The sequence below is a fragment of the Micropterus salmoides genome, unplaced genomic scaffold (assembly GCF_014851395.1).
Source record: "Micropterus salmoides isolate LMB-PRFRI ecotype aquatic unplaced genomic scaffold, ASM1485139v1 Ms_hic_scaffold_13, whole genome shotgun sequence".
Classification (NCBI taxonomy): domain Eukaryota; kingdom Metazoa; phylum Chordata; class Actinopteri; order Centrarchiformes; family Centrarchidae; genus Micropterus; species Micropterus salmoides.
The window spans coordinates 7,335,923-7,357,173 of NW_024040374.1; the positions used below are offsets into that span (position 1 = coordinate 7,335,923).

The following is a 21,251-nucleotide window of genomic DNA, read 5'->3' on the forward strand; positions in this document are numbered from 1 at the left end:
CTGCTAAACCTGTTGTAAAGACTGTGAAAAGATGGACCAACGAGTCAAAGCTGCAGTTACAGGCCTGCTGGTACTCAACAACTGGCAGACGAGCTGAATGGCTTTTGTTGTAGGTTTGAAAAGCCCACAGTCACACCTCTGCCCTGCTCCAATACCATCTTCAGTCACCTTCCCCCTCTGGCACACTGCCACCCCCCCTCTCTGACCCCTCACCTGCACTCAAGATCTGTGAAGAGGATCTGAGCCACCTCTTCCAAAGGCAGAAGATCAGGAAGGTCCTGGCCCAGACGGTGTGTCTCCATCCTGCCTGAAAATCTGTGCAGACCAGCTGGCCCCATCTTCACACAGATCTTCAACAGATCACTGGAGCTGTGTGAAGTTCCCTCCTGCTTCAAACGCTCCACAATCATCCCGGTCTCCAAAAAAACCCTCCATCTCTGGACTAAATGACTACAAGCCTGTCGCCCTGACATCTGTGGTCATGAAGTCCTGTGAAAGACTGGTGTTGGCCCACCTGAGGGACATTACAGGCCCCTTGTTGGACCCCCTACAGTTTGCCTACAGGGCTAACAGGTCAGTGGATGATGCAGTCAATTTAGGACTGCATTACATCCTGCAACACCTGGACTCTCCAGGGACATATGCAAGGATCCTGTTTGTGGACTTCAGCTCGGCGTTCAACACCATCATCCCGAACATCCTCAGCACCAAACTCACCCAGCTCACTGTGCCAGCCTCCACCTGACAGTGGATCACAAACTTCCTGACTGACAGGAGTCAGCGGGTGAGACTGGGAACATCACATCCAGCACGGACTATTAGCACTGGCGCCCCCCATGGGTATGTGCTCTTCTCCCTCTACACCAACGACTGCACCTCAAGAGACCCATCTGTCAAACTCCTGAAGTTTGCTGACGACACAATGGTCATCAGCCACATCCGGGACGGTGATGAGTCGGCCTACAGACGGGAGGTTGATCAGCTGGCTCTCTGGTGCGGTCAGAACAACCCGAAGCTTAACACGCTCAAAACTGTGGAGATGATCGTGGACTTTAGGAGGAGCCCCCCCACTCTGCCCCCCATCACCATACCCAACAATCCTGTGTCTGCTGTAGAATCCTTCAGTTTTGTGGGATCCACTATTTCCCAGGACCTGAAGTGGGAGCTCAACTCGGACACCATCATCAAGAAGGCCCAGAGGATGTACTTCCTGCGGCAGGTCAGGAAGCTCAATCTGCCTAAGGACCTGCTGATCCACTTTTACCAGCTATCATCCAGTCTGTCCTCTGCACGTCCGTCGGTTTGGATCTGCCACCAAAAAACAAGGACAGACTACAACGACAGTCAGGACTGCAGAAAAGATCATCGGTGCCAACCTGCCCTCCATTCAGGACTTATACATTTCCAGAGTCAGGAAACGGGCAGGAAACATCACTGCAGATCCATCTCACCCCGGACACAACCTGTTTCAGCTCCTCCCCTCTGGTAGGTGCCACAGAGCACTGTACGCCAAACCAACAGACTTAGGAACAGTTTCTTCCCACAAGCCATCACTCTGATGAACAGCTGATTTCTGACTCACTCAGGAACAATTCTTGTGCAATAACCCAGTAACTCTACTTCTAATCAGCCACCTGTTTACACTTATTATTTATTCACCATTCTCTATTTCAGTGCTGTCCATACTGTTATATTGTCATATTGTAGATAGTGTATACCAAATCCACCTACCTCAAGTCATACTCCTGAACAAAATACTTATTTATTCCAGCATCCTTTGCACCATGCTTCGTTGCACTGTGTACATGTGTACATGTATGCATGTATATGTACCTTTTATCACATCTGCCTCTGACATGTACATACTCCGCATCCTTTGCACTCTTCACTGCACTATTTGTCAATATGTCTATATTGTTTTTGTTCATAGTGTGTATATTTGTGTTGTCTACGCTGAAGTCTGTCTGATTTTATTTTATTTTTATATTGTGATTTTGTATTTTTGTACGAGTAAGCACATCATGAGCAATGTACAATCCAGAGTCACATTCCTCGTATGTGAACACATACCTGGCAAAAGCTGATTCTGATTCTGATCAGCAGACATGAACAACAATGCCAGGTGCTGCTGACCTGCCGCACAGTCGTGAATTCACGTCAAGGATGGTATGTTCAGTAACTAGTAACGCAGCGTTACTTGCATTAGTAACTAGTAATAATATTACTGTTTTAGAAAAGTAATTAGTTACACTACTTAGTTAGTGGGAAAAGTAATGTTATTACTAGTAACGTGTTACTGTCCAACACTGTTCCTCACAACATAGATGAGTTGGTGAATGGCCTGCAGCAGATAAGCAATAATCTGTGGTGTCCTAGAACCTTCCTCTCGACACCAAGACAGCTGAAGTTGCTCCAGCATTCAAGAAAAACCATGCAGTGTACCATGCAAGACATATCATCCAGTTCAACAACCAGAAACATATTAATAAACCTTTGAAATATCCACAGTACCAACTATAGCACAGTCACGCATTAGCTATCTGGAAACATACCCGAGACATTACAGAGGTTTTAAAAAAAACTATTCAGTCATCAGATTTACACCATCAAAACATCATCATACAAAGTTAGCTACCTCACTGCTAAATCCCTGCAGTATGGTTAATTCCACATGGTTTTCTTCTATTATACTTTAAAGTCAGATTGTCCTGCATCCAGCCCTGCTGGTTAACATTAGCACCTGACCTCTTGTTTCATGCTGAAAGAAGGAAAAAAATCTTTCTGGGAAAGCCCTTCATTAACATTTATGGGAAACCTTTTGGCCCATCTTGTTTTTTTCCCTTTCAACATTAAAACACATAGTCCTTTTCCTCATTTTCCATACCAGCCCCTCCATCTAACTTCACATGGCTGTTTTGGGAAATCCCTCATAATCGGCAGTTAGTCTGTACTTTGCCTGGCAAACTCTACTTTTTTCCCTTTGGAACATATCCAGTGCATTCTTTGGAAATTGTGGGTGTAACTGTATGGTATGATGGTGTTTTCTTTCTGCCGATTTCCATGCTGTTTTTAGTATTCTGGACAGAGCAAAGAGGAACAACTGCTGGAACACCTCACAATGAAAAATGCAGATATGAAAGACAAAGGTTTTTTATACAATGTAGACAGTATGCATGGCTCAAAAGGGTCAGATGCTACACTTATGCAAGCTCACAGCCAAATTTGAGTTTGCCTTTTCGCAGTTATTCAGAATGTCAATTGCACGAACAAAAACTAACATTATCTAAGCATATGCTGGGAAGGATTTTTGAGGGAAAAGTCCTTGTCAGTCACACTCCTTATGTCCAATTCTGACTCCACTTATCCTCCCACCTCACTTCTGTGGCTTTCCTAACCTTTTACCCAGGGGTTTCTCTTGCTGTGAGCAAGCAGGCACCATACACTAGGGACGCCCTGCGTGGGAGGGAAGAGAGGGTGGGGGAAGCCTTCAACAAGAACTTCATTTTAACATGACTCACACAAAACTCTCCACCTCCTTTCTCGACCCTTCTTGTAGCTCTGTAACCCCTGCTTTGCACTGCACTCAAAGCACAAACAACAAATCTTTCCCACTGGAAAAGGCCATTGTAGGTCAGGCTCCGGGCCACATAATGTTTTGTTGTTGGACATTTTGTTCTGTGGCACACCTTGGGCCTCCCAAATGTTGAAATAGCTTAAATATGTGGGAGCTCTGGGTATTTTACTTTGGTTTCCAGGGCCTCAACTCGTGGAACAAAAACAAACACATGGGGATTCCTACTCAAATCATCTCATTGATCATCTTTGGTATGTGAGACAGATGCCAAGTTTTGATAGGGGTTAAGGTAGTAAGAGTCGGTTAACCACAGCTCTCGGAAAGCCTGACAGGTTATGGGAAGACTTTGGTGACAGTTGTCAGGCACTTTCCATATAACTTTTATTTCCCTTTTTGATCCTAAATCATATGTACTTCCACAAAACCTCCCTGGCAGATGTCTACTTAAGCATATTACCATCTTACATCAGTTCATCCTGTTCCGAATGTCATTCAGTACAGTCTGATTTAATTGTTCAGCAACAGCTTCTTGAAATTTCAGACAGCCCATACTTTTTCCCTAGCTCGTTAAAGGACCATACGACTTTGTTTGCAAGGTTTAGCTCCGTGAAGGGTAAAAAAATGACATTTGAAAAATGCAACAGCAGCATGTTTTTCCAGTGTCCCTGTTGCTCAGGATAATCCACTCAACACATCAGCAGTTTTCATAGGGACTACATCCTTGGTAGAAAGTAGTTCCAATGAAAACAGTGAGGCTGTGGATTGTCTTCTGAAACCAGGACGTTGCTTCTGGAAGGAGATATTGCTTCTCAAATGTAAAAGCTTTGAGCACCACCAACACAATTCCATTCACCTCCATATTGTTTTGGATACCAGTGGCAAAATATGTATTTTTGTCATTTTAGTAAACTGTACTTAAACTACAAATCATGTTTACTCTACATCGATACAAGACCATGTTTAGAACGAGGATACTCAATCCAAGTTAAGTTTCAATCAATTTACGCTAATAGATTTTCATATGTTTAGAAGGTCATAGAACCCAATGGATGGTTTAAATGGTTTGGCTTGCATGGGATGCAGAGTGCTTAGTTGTGATTTAAAGCAGTGGTTCTCAAATTTTTCACATCAGGGACCCTAAACTAACACAAATAGACCACGGACCCCATTTTTGTCTCAGGGTTCCCATCTGATAGTATTTTTGCTTTTAGATGTTTTATTACAGAAAGTGTATGAAACCCATGACCAAAATAGTCAGACATAGTCAGTCACTATACTACTTATATAATGAAAAAAATTATAAATATAATCAAAACAGTATTCCCCTTTTGCTGGGGACCCCCTGGATCCCCATCAAGGACCCCTGGGGGTCCCCCACTTTGAGAAGTCACTTAGTGTTTTATTGCAACAGCTCAAGAGTAAATCTCAGTTTATCTGAGAACCTTCTGATTCATTTTAAAAGAGCTTCCTAAAATGTTGGAGGAGAGTGGAATGGCCTTTAACCGAGCTAGCACTCACAGTGCTTATGTTTGGCCTCCTATCTTTGGAATATTTAACGTTTTTTCCAATTGATGTCTTACAGCACAGGGAATTTTGGTCATAAAAGCATTTTATTAGAGTTGCTTTCAGTGGTATAAAACAGAGCGACCTGGAAGGCATGCAAGCTGTTTGTGTTGAGTACAAACAACCATTGCTGACGGCAGCCTGCATTGCAGCAGTGCTCATAGAGGTTGTCAAATATTTTTTTCTGTAACATTTTTTCCTATTCAGCATGAATTCTTGGTTGTGAATGTAGTTTTTATCAGACCTAGGGAAACTAGCTAAAGACGGCTGAACTGTAATGCTCCATGAGGTAGGTGAGTTTATTGGCTTTTCTCCTTGTTTGGGTACAGAAGTCCAGTATGTGGGGGTCAAACCCAATAAAACAGAGGAGACGGTGCCAAGTGGAGATGTATTTACTGAAGCCCCTTCTGTTTTTCCCAAAGGTGGAGGCTCATGTCTATTTGTAACCAACAGCCTCCATCCCTCTGCTTTCCAATAGTTCCTAGCCTGCAGCTCTCGCGTATTGTTGGAGCCATCACAGTGAGAGGTAGACAGCAGACACATTCTTTACAGCCCTGCTGATTGGAATGAGCACTTTATTTGCTCTGGGACAGACTTTGGACTCATATTCCTGTTTATTTTTGCAGTACTCTGCTATGCTTGGGTGTCTCTCTATGTGAGTGTGCACTGAGTAAAGCGAGGTATTACAGTAGAATATGTTACTTAAGTCACTCCTCCTGTATCCATGAAGTTTCTCAAAATTTCTTTTTGCATATCCCTCCTCTTTAACTACTTATTACTGCATATTTGACTGTTACTTCTAATACCTGACATATTTGCAATCCTGCTTGGAAATGTGTACGTCCCTCCTTCCTGATAACAAATGATCTCTGAGGTTAAGAGTGTTATCAAAGAGCGATTCTACAAGGCTTATTTAGAAGAGGTACTCCTTAACCTGTTATTGTTTCTAAGAACCTCTGTAGTTAAATGCTTACTGGTAAATGCCATAAATCTTTAAGGATAGGTTTTATGATCATCTTAGCTTTAAAATGAATGTGGAAAATGGGACCTAGATCCTTGGAGCTTCACTCTCATGGTGTTAAATAAAGGGATTGTTTCATATAACCCTTTATTAAACTATTTCTTAAGAGTCTTTTGTATCATCAGCCCAGCACCCAAATTGTGACCAATGTTCATTGAAAGATTTATGATGAGATGTAATTTTGGTATTCTCTTTTCAGCTTTTAATCTAGAAAATAATAAAAGGAGTTGATAATAAACACCTACTAGAGCATAAACAGAAAACTAATTACGTGAAGACTATTTCTTTTTAATGAGTCTCTACACATAGCCAGTCATCCAAACTTTTATGTGTAGTTAATGAAGCCTTTCTCAGCTCTCCAAAATGCATACCTCTCTCACACACACCATAGAGAAACCCCATTTAACAATCAGGGGCATAATGCCCTGCACTTTAACTGTGTTTCTCATTCTCTTTTCAAATGATTTATGTAATCTTGGCCTTGCTGCTATCTCCCACCATTCAGACAGCTGTAAATGTGTCTAAGCAGGACTATGGTGTGGTATTTTCCTCCTTGGAGCCCTGATATCCTGGGAGCCCCAAGTGAAAGCAGTCTGACAGTGCAGTAAGTTTGGCTTAAACGGCTCTTTTACTGAGACAGACTGCCACATCCTTGTGGTCAGTGTGGCGCGAGGGTCTCCAGATTTGTTACTGTTAACTGTGTACGCCTTCACATTGACCTACTTCTCAACATTTATGTAATCCTAAAGCTGACGGGGGTGGGGGGATGGGTGGTGTCATGGCTTGGTTAACCACAGGTATGTTCCAACATACACCAAGGATTTGTTTGGATAATGCCAGGACAGGCCATAGAGGGTTTGTTTTCTCTTGGCTGCTACTAAATGACTTGTTGTCATTTCATTTCTCATACTTTAGTTACAGGCTGTGACAGCACTAACCCTCCCAGTTAGTTTCTCTTAGGAATTTAACATTTGACCACCACGACAGCGTCAGACTGGGACCTTTTTTCCGTGTATGCTCCCACCTGTGTGAGTCATATGAGTGCTTTGCGTGTCCTTAATGATTACTGTTCCTTCAATAGAGACGAAGAAAAAAATAATTAAGGACTGATTTCCGATAACAGAACTTTACTCTCAGATTCATGTTTTTTTTCTGTATGCATCCTCTTTGTGTTAAATGTGCGTGCATGCATGTGTGTGCATGTCTGTGTGTGTGCCTGTGTGTGAAATGGAGTGTAAGATGTGTATGAATGTAACAATAGCCCTGTCTGAGCCCCATTACAGCTTCTGTAGATTTCCCTCTCCCTCATGGCTGCCATTGATTCAAGCCTTCAGGCTCTTTCTAAAGAAGGAACACGGTGAAACCACTGCCCGTGGCAAATATTTGACAAATCTATAATTGAGCCATTTAATCGCACTTACTCCTCTGAGCAAACAAAGGGAATCATCTCTCTGTTCCCTCCATGACGTCAGAGACTTAGTACCTGAAAGGTTCAGATAGCCTAATCCACCTATTTGTTGCATAGCTAATGACATTTATGCATTTATTTTAAATTCCACTTGGTCGATTGCCCTGAATGCAGTCATTATTCCCATTCTGTATTCTTTGAACTTTCCTCTGCATTAGGCCTCTGCTATCTGTTACGATCATCATCTGTGTCCTGGATGTCCAGCCAAAGCTCAGCTATGACGCACAAGACTTGTTGTTCAAACTTGTGCCCGTATGTCAATACAAACAAGTCATTTTTGTTATTTCTTTTTGCACACAATAACTAGACTGCAACATTTGACTGATTTATTTTTGAGTCATGTCAGGTTATAAAAGAAGCCTCAAAGCTGTAGAAGTTAATAGAATGTAAAGTACAGGAAGACTATAACAACAAAAGAGGGCAATGCAACAAACTTATTCTGGTTGAGTACAAGGAGAGCCAACAGCTATAGTGAGTTCTAAACCAAAACTTTTTTCAGTTTTACTATATAGTCATATTGTAAAGACTGTCATCATCGCAGAAATGCCCAGAAATATTGTGATATTATTTAACAGCCATTACGCTCACCTTTAGTGAAAGTGGTCACTCATAATCATGGCCCAACAGATAATTATCTTTAAGCTCATTGTTTTGGTTTATGGCCTGCACCTTTACTGTTTTGGTTCACTCTCATCAACCCTGTTTCCAGCCACAGCTGAAAAAGCTCTCATAAATCCACTACACCACCAGACAGACAAAGTTAATGACTAGCTAGGGAACATTGTGGTGCATTTAGCAGATAAAAAGCCTTGTATTTCCTGAGCTAAAAGGAGATTGAATATTGGACTTTGCCAGGTGGCCAGAAACACGACTTGAGGATGAATGTTAATGTTGCTCCGTGTCTGCTGGGTGTTTAAACAGACCAGTGGTTCCCAAACTTTATTTAAGAACAAACAAAACAAAACAAAACAAAAGAAGCTGTGGTGAGTTTAGACTGTGTTGAGCATGAGATATATCAGCATTTTGAGTTCTGTTTATCGGGTCAGATCTTTCAATCTCTTGCTCTGACGGTTTTCTGATTGCTGAGCTCCTGAAAACTCCTGAGCCTGCATGTTACATGTTGTTTTATCACCTAGAGTTTTTAACATGATGTTTATGATATTTATTACGTTTTGTCTTCTGTTTTGAAATGTCTTAATACTACTGCTGGGCAAAGATAAATTTTTTTAATTGCAATTAATTACATGATTTTCTGCGATTAATCGTGATTAATCTCATAGTTATGTGCAAAATTGAATAATGAATTCTAAAGTAGTGTATTTCGCACTTTTAATTTAAATGGACTGATATACACACAAAAGTGCAATAACGTGGTTTGTCAACACCTTAAACAAATAAGGTGCATTTTACCGCAGTTTTCCCTTTACACAGTAGCAATAAAATATTTCTTGTAAATCTCAACTTAAACATTAATGTAATCAAATCAAATATTAAACCAAAACTATTTGCCACTGCCAGGGCATTACCTTTTATCTAGCTTGTTAAAACAAGAGTCCAGAGCCACGATCATAACACAGGCACTGATCAGGTATCAGCATAAACATAATATAATAATGTTCAGTAGCAAGTGTCCCTGTCAGAGTGAGGTGAAGTGGTCACCTCACGCACACGCCCGCCCACTGTCAAAGTTGAATTGTCTTGAACTTTTTGTAGCCTACACGATGCGGAGCACAAATAATTGTAAGAGAGACTGATCCTCGCTGTTTGTGAGTTTCCAGAATCTATTACTGTTTACTAAATAGTTACCAGGACATCAACAAAAAGGAATTTGCATGGCAGAGCCACAAAACTAGATTTAGGCCTTTCAGGTAAAGTTATGTATAATGTTAACTTAAGTTAAATAGGCTACAGCTGTTTAGCACACAGAAGCCATTACCATGGTTACTATCCATAGAGTGCCTGCCGTTTACTCGCGGAGCGCTTCTCTCCAGTTCACCTGACGAAAGAGCAACCCTGCGGGGCCAAGCGACTACGTTAAGATTTTAAGAACGTTCCTAAGACTGACATCTTCCCTTTCAAAATAATAATAATAACAACTATAACGATAAAATCATTGTTAACGATAATTAATTAATGCGTCAACGCGATAATGCGTTAATGTGTATATCCCTTATAAAACACTTAATGTAATGCTTCACAGTTTTTATTTGTTAAAACCACAAAATATTGTCCCATCCTCGAGACACCCCATGGTGACACAGCCCCCACGTTGGGAACCACTGAAATAGGCAGCTGTTTGCTAACACATTCTCCATATCAACATTATATGGTAAAAATACTGTATACCAGTGTAGTGTTTACAGCTTGTTCCTCCTCACCCAGGTGGCAAAAACATAGACTAATGTAGGTTTAAAGATGTATTACTTTGTCTTATTTTAGACAGTTTAAATTAACTTTTAAAACCAAGGTAAGAAATAAAAAATAAATTATTTGTGACCAAATCACTGCATATAAAGTCTGTATTGTTTTGCCCACCCAAACTTGATTTCATGTACTTAATACATTCACAAGCTGCAGGTGATAACTGACATTTAAATAGGTTAACCTCTTTGTGTGTGAAGGAATGCTGTATGCCTTATTATGTCGGAGCGTGGGACTCTGTTGCCTGGTGTAGGGAGGCTAGGATGACATTCAGGAATGCTATTGTTGTGTACTCTCTTTCCTTTCCAAATGCGCTGTGCTCTATCAGACTGATGGTCCTTTTTAGCAGAATGCGATATCCACGGGTACCAGGGGCGAGAGAAGGGGTCCATAAAAAGCCCCAAATAAAAGGCTGTTCTCTCTGCTCTGTCTCCCCTGTCCTGTGTTGGAACGGCAGGAATGTGGCAGGCGGACCGACTGGATCTCAGAGCTTTCAGCCCCTAATGAATTTTAAAAGGCCTTTTTCATTCAAAGCAGGGTGCTGGCTAACAGCATGTTGCCTGGCCAAGCACTCGGGGGAAAAGGAGGAAAGAAGAAGAGAGGAGCATAAGAGGGTTTGAAGGAGAGGAGAAGGAGGTGCTGGCAAAGTGAGTTGGCACCTATGCAGGGTGGGGTATTGGATGTCCCTCACAGTGAGAGATAATAGGCCACTCTGCATGAGAAGCCACTGTAAGAGCATTCTTGACCCTGCCACGAGGGTCTAAAGAGAATAAAGGGAATGTGAGAGACGATGAAAGAAAGAAAGAAGGGAAAAAGGGCCAGAGAGGAAAGTTAGATGCCGCCTTTTGCCACAAAGATAATAAGCACTATAACTTCCACAAGTATTAGTATATTACTTTTCTGTAAATGCAAAATGAATTACAAGAGGAAGCAGCAAAACATTTACTTAAGCTTAATCTGCTCTAATTTACAGTATATTTTTGGGGAGCTGTGTAGGACGTGCAGTGGCATGCTAAGTGTTTCCTACTATGCTGCAGCTAGCAGAGCTTTGCCAATCATGATTACAGCACTTAGTGTTCTGCCAGAACCTACAATAAAATTCATAAACAAGCATTCATTTTATTAGACTGATACAGGTGAACACAACTATAGAAGAATGCATACAACAGACAGGTTAAAAGCTTCAGCTACTCTACATTTCTGTGCTTAGTGTTGCAATGTGCAAGATATGTGATGTAAGCGAATTTATATGTCATATTCACAGATGCAAATATACAATATACCCCTAATGCAAAAATACATCTCAGAAATGCTATTCTGGTGGGACTTTCCCATGTTACAGAGAGTTATTGAGAATGGTGTGATCGATCCATTTAGCTGTAGTATTATGGACAAAAAATTGTTGATTGCATGGTATCAAAGAAAAATTTTAAACTGAGTAAAACAAGAAATAATAAATAGCTTGAGATAGGGTTGGGCCGATGTTGAGCTGGCATCGTGATTGTTATTATAATGCCCTGTGAAAGCAGGTTTAATCCCCGCGGACATTAGTATTTTATACCTGCTTTGCACCTGCCTCGACTTCTAAGTTCAATCTTTAGTCCCACCAGGGGAAATTTGATTTGCAATAGGGTTAAAACAAACATACATGAGTTATATACAACCTGTTTTGTTCGTCTAAAAGTACTCAGTAAGTTGAAATGGTAGCTTCAACAATCTATCGTTCTGAGCAGAAGCTCAAGCTCAGTACAGATTTAGGGCATTAATTGCCGTGGGTGCAAAGGAAAATTTGTATCGGTGAGTTTTTATTTTGGGCAATCTGTATCTTCGCCTATAGGAGAGAAGACCAAATTCCATCACTTCTCCCCACACTCAGACACACTCTCAAACACCCTACACCTCTCACTGTCTCTCACTGCAAACATACCAACTTGCCCCACCTCTCTGTCTCTCTCTCCGGTCTCCTGATTTTCTGCATCAGCAGTATGTTTTATAAAGTCAGCCAAAAGACATGGAAGTCGTCTCTTTTGCGGAGTTATCCACCCGCCATCTGTAATGATCCGCACGTCGGCTTGTTAATGACGAAGCCTATCAATCAACCTAAAGCAATATGTCAATTGTATGTTCACTGTTGCTTTACCTGGTCCTCGCTTGTAAAATATCCATCGTGTCTGTGACTTGTAACGTAATACGAAGTTTTTTATCAAGTGATGTCTTTGTGTGACCCCCCCCCCCCCCCACCTTCGCTTGCCTGATTTTCATTGTAGACATTGCAGAGGGTTTTGTTAGCACATAAACCTCCATTAAACCTTGCAGTTATCCATTAAACCAGACAGCATGATAAAGGTGCACTCCTGCCAACTTTGCACTGGAATATAGGTTATCTGCTTCAATTAATGTTGAGCTCAAGTCCCATTGGTGGGACCTACAAAAGATGCATTTAGTTCAAATAGCATTCTTGCTATTACGAAGTAGACATTGATTCAAGCTGTCACTCTGATCAAGACTGGCCAATAGATACGCATCTTTTCTACGTCCCACCCACAAGATTTCAGCTCAATATTTTGGATTTGCCAACAAAGCTTTTGCATGACATTTTTAATCACACATTTGTGAGTGTGGGTACTTTTGCTCTCAAACCTATTTTTTAAATGCATAATATAGCCTCAAACACAGTAGCACTTTCAGTGCAAGACTTATCCCCCCAAAATGCAGCACAGAGTGCCACAGGAAGTCATTCCTGCCTATGGCCATCAAGCTTTATAACTCCTCCCTCTAAGTGTCTGACACACGGACACTTAGTTAGTTTTTAAACTGGGCCGTATTATCTATTTTTGTGCAATATTATCTGTTTAATAATTAATGAGCAATATTCTCTGCTTCTATCTATTGACTAGTTCTTTTTGGTTCACCATAATAATCTTTAATAATGTAAATATTGTACATACCCACAATCCTTATATTTTTCTTATATTTTATATTTATACTCTTATATTTTTTATACTCTTTATTACTATTTCTCTTCCTTGACAAGTGTGCAATTGTGACAAAGAATTTCCCCTCGGGGATCAATAAAGTATTTTTTGACGCAAAAGTAACTCCATAAATCTCAGGGTCTCAAACCGTCGGGGCATCATTTGGTATAAGATGCAGAAACATGTTTGGTAATACTTTCTATGAAGGTCATTGCTATAATGAGTTACGCATATATTTATAACACGATATAATGCATTCATAAGACATTATAGTTATGATCACTTACAAACATGCATTAGGCGCTATAGAAAAGTTCAAATGTATTATGACCTTTTGATGTAATGTTTTATAACTAATAGTAATACCAGTTTATGTCAACATGCGGCAAGAATCTCCGCTCATGTTCCATAAGACATTATAACCATCGACTCGTTATAAATACACTTTAGTCAACATTTAGAATTAGTGATATAAAATGGAATAATGGCTTATAGTAATGTTTAATGTTATATAGCATGTCTTTGTTTGCTTTAAGTAAAGTGTTAAAATATCTATCCCTGTATAATATATTACAGGTTGGCACAATACCATATGAACTAATTATAAGACCTTATAACACGTCATTGTTTGCTTTCAGTAAAGTGACACACATTTTGCGCAGGAAAACAACTTTTATTTATGTTTCTTCACTTTATGAACGATCTGTATGAATTTTGAACATTTTGCAGTTTAGCAAGAAAACACATCATAATTACATCAAGGACACTCATTGTCAGGGTGGTGAAAGATCGCTCAAGAGAAGACCTGTTGCCAACCAACATCATGTAAGAAGAGGCTCAGATGTTGTCACAGATGAATGGCGAGCCTATGGACAGGCCCTAACAGATGCAGTGGACAACCACTTCAGAAAACGTAGCCTATTAAAAGACATTTTAAAGTAATTGAATGGGAATACTGTTAGCTAGCGCTAACCGCCTTCACTTTTCCAGCAGTTGCGGAAACAACAGACTTAACGGACACATTGTAACCTACACTGCACATGTTCTGCCAGACTGACTTAAGCCTAACTTAAATATTTTCCTTCGCTAACTTTCACCGTTTTAACCTTTGCTAGACGTGAGTGATGCTAATCAGTCCGAATCCATATTGGATTGTTTGAGACTTTGTACGTATGGAATTCACAAGCCCAAAGCTAGGCTTGAGTGCTGCTAAGGGAAGATGATTCTCAGCAACTTCTCCAAGGCAGCTAGCCAAATCTGGAAACTGCATATGAGTCAGAGGAGGCTCATAAAACAGTTCAAGGACACCGCTGAGTTTGTCAATCTCAGCTGCAGGTGGCCAATTTAGACAATTAAAGTAAAGCAATACATTGTGCTAATGCAAAATGAAAGTTTATGTCATTGTAAACTGATGTTGGAGTAGACTAGATGATACTGTCGCTTAGCTCTAAAGCCACAAATTGATATTAGATGGGGTCTGCTTTGTGAACATTTTATTTGTGTGATTATTCTAGTTTTTCTTGCAGGATTTGGCAGCAGCCTTTGTTTGTTTATAGTAAGTGATAAATTACAGTAAGTCTGTAATTTATCTTTGTGTAGTCAGTGTATACCTCACCATTCCCAAACTGTATACACAAGACCATGACATCACTACACACAATCTTCTCCTCAGTGTGAACTACCTAACCTACTAAAATCTGGTGACATGGTACTAATGTAGATTTTTCTTCCGTTTGTTCTAGTTCTTTTTCCAACACATTTGTGCTTGTTTTTTGTCCACATCTCATTTTCCGTGCGTACTAAATCTCCAGTCAAAACTCACGGGCTACATTTCTTTGGGTCTACGTGGAAAGACCTAATTGATGATCTCTACCACACGCACACAGGAGACAGAGCAGATATCATACTTTTGTATGTATAGGAGCCATTACCTCCAGTGATGTCAGAGGAAATGCCAGAGACATGAAGTAAAGAGTTGTTTCATACAGTCCTGCAGATTCCTGGGCAGATGACCACTGTGATAGTGCAGTGTGCTACAGACAGAAGAAAAAGGGCACAAGCAGTGGCTGTTAATTATGGTGGAGACTCGGAACAGTGTGTATAATGTGTGTAAGCTTGTTGCAAAAGGTGTTTTTTAATTATATAGTGGATTATACTGGAAATTAAATATTGAGTGCCTGTTCTCTAGCTTTGTTGTGCTAATCTGGCCTCATTGATGGGCACAGACATGCAGGCAAGGTCTTTGTTAATGCATTAAATATTTGAACTGACTGAGGTTTCCCTCACAAATGATGAATCAGTGATGGAGTAGGAATAACTTGGGACCAGCTGAGACTCCACAGCAATGAGACACAGACAACATAACACACGACTTGAACAAACATCAAAAGCCATCAAGCCAACCATCTGGATTGTTAACTTTCTCAGAACTTGAGTCAACCTTTTATTTGTCACCCAACATACCTACAAACCTAACTAAATGAAAAGCAGAGTTTGTCAGCAATGCCTTTGCTTAGCATACACAAAAATGAAAGGGATTAACTGTTACCTAAACTTAATATGCTGCACACTGTTGCTGTCAAAGCTTTTAAGAAACCACTAATAAATTTGTGAACCCAGTTACTTGGAAGGACATTGTGTTCTTCCTGGTTAACTAAAGCAGAAAGATGAATAGAATGCCTGCAGTGAAGATGAAACATGGAGGAGGAAAGTTTGATTATTCTGTGGGATTCCACTGTCACGGTGAATAGATCGGAAAAGTGCCATTGGTTCATAAGGCTATTTAAAGAAACAGTGATCCAAACAAACAGCTGTAAAAGATTAAATAATAGTATGTTGTTTTGAACATATGTCAGTTGCCATTTTATTAGATACACCTAGCTAAATCGAATGCAGTCTAATACAGTTCTACAATAAACCCTATCTTCATGAACTGTTTTAAAGATTTATTTACCTGTAAGGCCATTTTGGAGGAAGAAGTTTGTGGTGCTGTTGAACTGTATTGCATAATACAGTTCAAGAAAAGGACATTTGTGTATTCATGCATGTGAATGTAGGCCTTCATTGTATTATTGGGCAAGTGAATGGCAGTCTACCTGGATGACCTCATTGTTCGGCCCTCCACAAATGAGGAGAAGCAGAAGCATTGTGTTGGCAAAAAAGCACAGTGAGCAGGCTGAGGTCATAGTGAGATAGGGCTTGTGGAAACACTGATGCTCTTGCAAACATGACTGGCCTTGGAAAATACTCCCGCGGGAACCCCAAAAACAGGACAGTAAAATCACACTGGGCGGTCAGACAGGAGAGCAGACCAACCGAAGTTCAGCCAAAAAAAGACCTGCTCTTTCCTCAGGTTTCCAGTTCAGCGGGGAGGACATGCAGGTGAAATGTGGATTACCCCTAATTTTCCATCCAGCGAATGCATTTCATAATATATGTTAATGTTATCTGGGTGGCATCCTTTTACTTCCTTCCTGTAAATATATGAAAGGCAGATGAGCCAGAACATGAGGACAGGAAGAGGCTAGTTTGTGTCGGTCCTTTAGCGTACCTATTTTCCGCAGCCACTGACTTGTAAAAGTTTTAACATAACTTCCTCCAAAATGACATCATTTCATGGCTCATTAAAATGATGTCATTGAAATCAGTTGGAGAGAAAAGGTTTTGTTTCATTGCGCTCAGTCTCAGGAATCTGGGTTCTGCAAAATACTGTGCCTTACAGAAATCCAGTGAAAATCCTCAACTGATTTTCATCATCTTGTTTACAGACATCTGATTAGAACTGGACCGTATCATAATAGTCCTGAAGATAGGAAATGCTGATGGTTTGGGCTATTTAGTGGTGTAGCTTACTGTACGTCATTACGATTCAGTCTTTTGTTTAATATCAGCAGATGTTTGACATGTATTTCTGTTTGTGTCCTTGTATTTCTTCCAGACGGAGGCAATGAAAGGAGCTCTGAAAGATTTGAATCTGAACATTGTGGAAATGACTGATGAGAATGCCACACTGGATGGAGGAGATGTGCTTTTTACAGGTAAGCTATGTCCCCTCAATCCCTTAAATTTTGTGGAACACCTAAACCTTCCAGTCAAGCAACATCCTAAAGCCATCCGCATAAATAAAAAAATCCAGATTATTTGTCACATACACAACCATACACCGTACATGTAGTGAAATTTGTTAGCCTAGCTCGAGAAACAAATAACAAATAGTAAAAATAAAATAGAAGACTATAGAATAAAATCCAAACCAAATAAAGTAAAATATTTTTACAATAAAAACATATGGAAGATTTAAAAACATTTTTAGCTGCTACGCTTCCTAAAGGGGTACCATTTTTACTCTGGGGTTTCCATAAATTCATTCAAGGTATATCACATTGTTGCATAAAATAGCTGTTACAGAGCTCTATAAGCTCTGAAAGCCATTGAGTAGATCTTTTGCATTGTTTTGCCAGTTGTTAGTTTATACTGGAATTGAATATATGCTGTAGATGAAACTATGACGGTGAGACATGCAGAGAGGTGGCACCATGTTGTCTGTGTCATGTGGCACCATGTTGTCTGTGTCAGTTTGTACTAGGGCTGAACGATTAATTGCATTTGCCAAAATATCGCTGTGTGAAAAAATTTGATTTTCTAATCACAAAGGCTGCGATTACACTCTGGTCACATGACACCCAAGAGTAAAGCAGTCTGCTATGAAGCATCAACTTTGCACATTATGTGTACCTTGACTTGTTGTTGTACAATGGCCTTAAGCAGCCCGGTGCCACGAGGGGCTTTGCCCCCTCAGCTGTACTTTCTAAAATTTACCTGCTGCTGTTTTTCAATTGTAGCCTAAGCCTGTTTTATCTATACAATATTCAAGTCCCCCAGTCTTTGACTTTTCCTAAGAGTATGTTATTTAGCCTAGGCTACCACCCACTTTTGTTGAGAGGTATCTGCCAAATAAAGATTGAAAAAAACAGCATTTATACGCCAGCGGGAAAAAATTGATCTCTATAGAGAAAGCAGTCATTTTCGCGTTATTAATTTCTCACTTTAGATCAACATTCTGTGTTGCTACTGGCAACACCTTTGGTCTAAACAGGCCTGCAGACTCGCTCAGCAAGGAGAGGCTGTTGGTGGGGAAGTTACAGTGATGAAGCAGGATTCCGCTCTCAATCATAGCTAACTAAAAATCAATGTGACTTCAGTGTTATTTCAACCAATATTACTATTGAAACAACATTGAAATGATAGCCTAACTAAAAATCAACGTGACTTCAGTGTTATTTCAACCAATATTAAACCACAGAAAAGAGACTATAATATATTAAAAATATATAAATGACAACAGAGTTTATTTATACTACTCCTGCTCTGCTCTGTCCACCCATCCGGTCTGGAGCATAGCAAGCCATTTTTGTGCTGCCTGGGCAAAGTCAAAGACTTCTGTCCCCATTGGTTCAGTCAGGGCATCTATAACAGAAAACATACAAACAAAATAACTTTCAGTAATGAAAAGGATGTGAAGATGAACAATGTCAGTCAGGCTGAATTGGCGCTATATTATTATATAGATATTATATTCGGCAAAGCCTAACAGTTAACTTACTTGAATTCATTAACGTTACAGCTAACTAACCACGTGCTGTTTATAGTTGATGTTTATAGTTTAACGTAATTTAAATTGTCTAACATTAAATGCAGTCATACATTGAATCTGGAGGCTGAAAGTTGTAGAAGACTGACAGATGTATGAAGTTAGCTGGCTTACTTAATGTTAAATGACAGGGGCATTAGCTAGGATCAGTTACGAGCATGAGAAAAGCATGTATATATTTTGCAAAGCACTTAATCTGAGCAAAAATAAAATACAGTTATTATCATGATTTACAGTCCTGTATAGGAAATTTTCTGGTGATAAAGTTAGCATTTATGCTAGAAAAGTAACTTTTTTCCCCCTATTACTATGGAGCTTGGATATTGTGCTATTTGTCAGTATAAAATGGTATTGAAACACTTGTATATAGTCTATGACTGCATATAATGTGAGACAATGTCAATAAACAATGAATGTCTACAAATGTGGGACAATTAAACATTAGATAAATAAATTTGTGATTACCTGATGTGGACTTGTTTGTGGGGTTCAGGAACGTTGATCCACCAAGCGATGGTCTCCTGGTCAACAATAATTCAATGACTTTTCAATCATATTTCCCAGTCAACTATAAATCAATGGCCTTTCAATATCACGTAATTTCTGGTCAACTATAAATAGATGAATTTTCAACATTGTTGTTGTTATCCAGTCAACTACAAATCAATGCTAAATCAAGTAAGATCGCTGACGTAATCTCTGTGCATGCGTTGGCGTCTGTAGCCACCTGTGGACTTCTCCGACAGGTGTCGAGTCTTAAACTGGACTCTTATCCAGTTTTAATCCACACTTTCTCGTTACATTTTTTATATCCTTTTTATTTAACTTAAGTTTTTAACTTAAATTTTACGTGGGTTAAGGATTTTAGTCATCCGACGTGGATTTTAAGCTAGATGACCGTAAAAACACCATCAACGCTACTGACCACAACAAAGCTCCGGTGACTATGCTAGTCGAGATAACTCTGCCCCATGAGGACTGCTCACTCCTTAAGAAAGCGAACAAAAAGATTGCTGACCTTATGGAAGACATCCGACGACTTTCAGAGGAACTCAAAGAGAAAGATTCCCTGCTGACTGGCTTTATGGATGTGGCTTCAGTACAAGCCAAACAGATTGTTTCTCTTAGCGCAACCGCTAACATCTAGAACACTGTGCTATGGGACACCTCTAGCCTTCCAAGGCTCTCCTCTTGCTCGACTCTGAAGCATCAGTCAACCTAGGCTGAAGTGGTGGTCCGTGGCTGCAAGAGAGGCTCGGACGGAGCTGCCTCTCCTCCGCACATCCACCTCTCAAACCGCTATGCAGCCCTGTCTGACAACACTCCGGTCCATCCAGCGGATGCACCTGCGGCTTCGAGTCTCCCTGATATGGATCCCTTTCGGCAGACAGTGCCTGCCGACACTGTTGCATCTCCTCCACTGGCTACATCTCCCGCACTGGCGGCAAACGGTGATCTCTCAGGTCTGTTACTGCTACTCCAACACAACACTCGGCAGCTCACACACTCCAAAGTCAGTCCGCACGCAGTGTTGAAGCAGATTCTGCTCAGTCCTGCTCTGGAACCACACAACCGGCATCTCCTCATCCCCTTTTCTCCCCAACCACACTAATAATTGGTGACTCCATAACCAGAAACATACGTTTCTTTAACACTACCACTCACTGCTTCCCCGGTGCCACCACGGCTGACATTTCAAAAAACCATCGCTCCCGTCCTCCATCACAAGATTGATAGTCCGTGTGGGAACAAATGACACAGCTCTTCAGCAGTCTGAGCTGACAAAATCAGATTTTTACCGTCTTTTTAACTTTTTAAAGCATTGTGGAAAGTCCATTTTTATCTCTGGTCACATACAGTTGGTCGGGGGGCTGGCCGTTTCAGTAGACTCCTTGGCCTCCACGACTGGCTCCAGTCCGCCTGCAGGGCTCACGGTGTGTGTTATGTTGATAACTTTAATATTTTATGGCAAAGAATGTCTCTTTTTAAGATAGACGGACTTCACCCAAACAAACAGGGCTCAGAAATGTTAGCTGCTCACATACAGCATGTGGTGCGGTCCACACATGACTTACGTGAATGACTAATCATTCATGCAGCACAGCTGGACACACCACCGCTCACTGAACAGATCTCTGCCTCACTGCCACAAAAAACTGTCTCCACCTGCTGGCATGTAAAGCCATCTGCTCCCACCGCTGTTCCAAAGACTTCTATTCCTGTCATCATCACGCATAGACCAGTAAACCGAAATGTGCACATCCCACACAGAAATAATAGTAATCTCTTAAGGATTAGGACAACTGCACCAACTCCAGCACCCAAAACAAACTCATTTAAATGTGAAATCACTTTCAAGTAAGACTTTTATCTTAAATGATTTTATCTTGTCTAGATTTTACGTGAATAATGGTTGCAAATGAATGACTATAGCCAGCTAGCTGAACTGTGTCTGCCTCAATATGATTGTTTTAGTCAACCGAGGGTCAGTGGGCTAGTGAGCGTGTATAGGAAAAATGTTAAATGTCATCAAGTACGCTGTGATGAATTTAACTCCTTTGAAGTTCTCACTCTTAAAG

The 21,251-nt window shown here is 40.5% G+C and overlaps 1 protein-coding gene across 9 annotated transcripts in view; it reads left to right on the forward strand.

Annotated features, from left to right (window-relative positions):
• ddah1 (dimethylarginine dimethylaminohydrolase 1) overlaps positions 1-21,251 on the forward strand; it is a 110,642-nt gene that overhangs the window by 62,685 nt on the left and 26,706 nt on the right. For 8 of the 9 annotated variants that reach the window (XR_005444047.1, XR_005444048.1, XM_038715273.1 and 5 more), the window contains exon 2: positions 16,960-17,059. Coding sequence is in view for 7 of the 9 variants with exons in the window: in XM_038715267.1 (XP_038571195.1) it covers positions 16,960-17,059 (100 nt within the window). In the remaining 2 variants the exon portion in view is untranslated. Of the gene's footprint in view, positions 1-5,642; positions 5,664-16,959; positions 17,060-21,251 lie in introns of those variants that run through there. The other variant, XM_038715270.1, reaches the window with a different exon arrangement.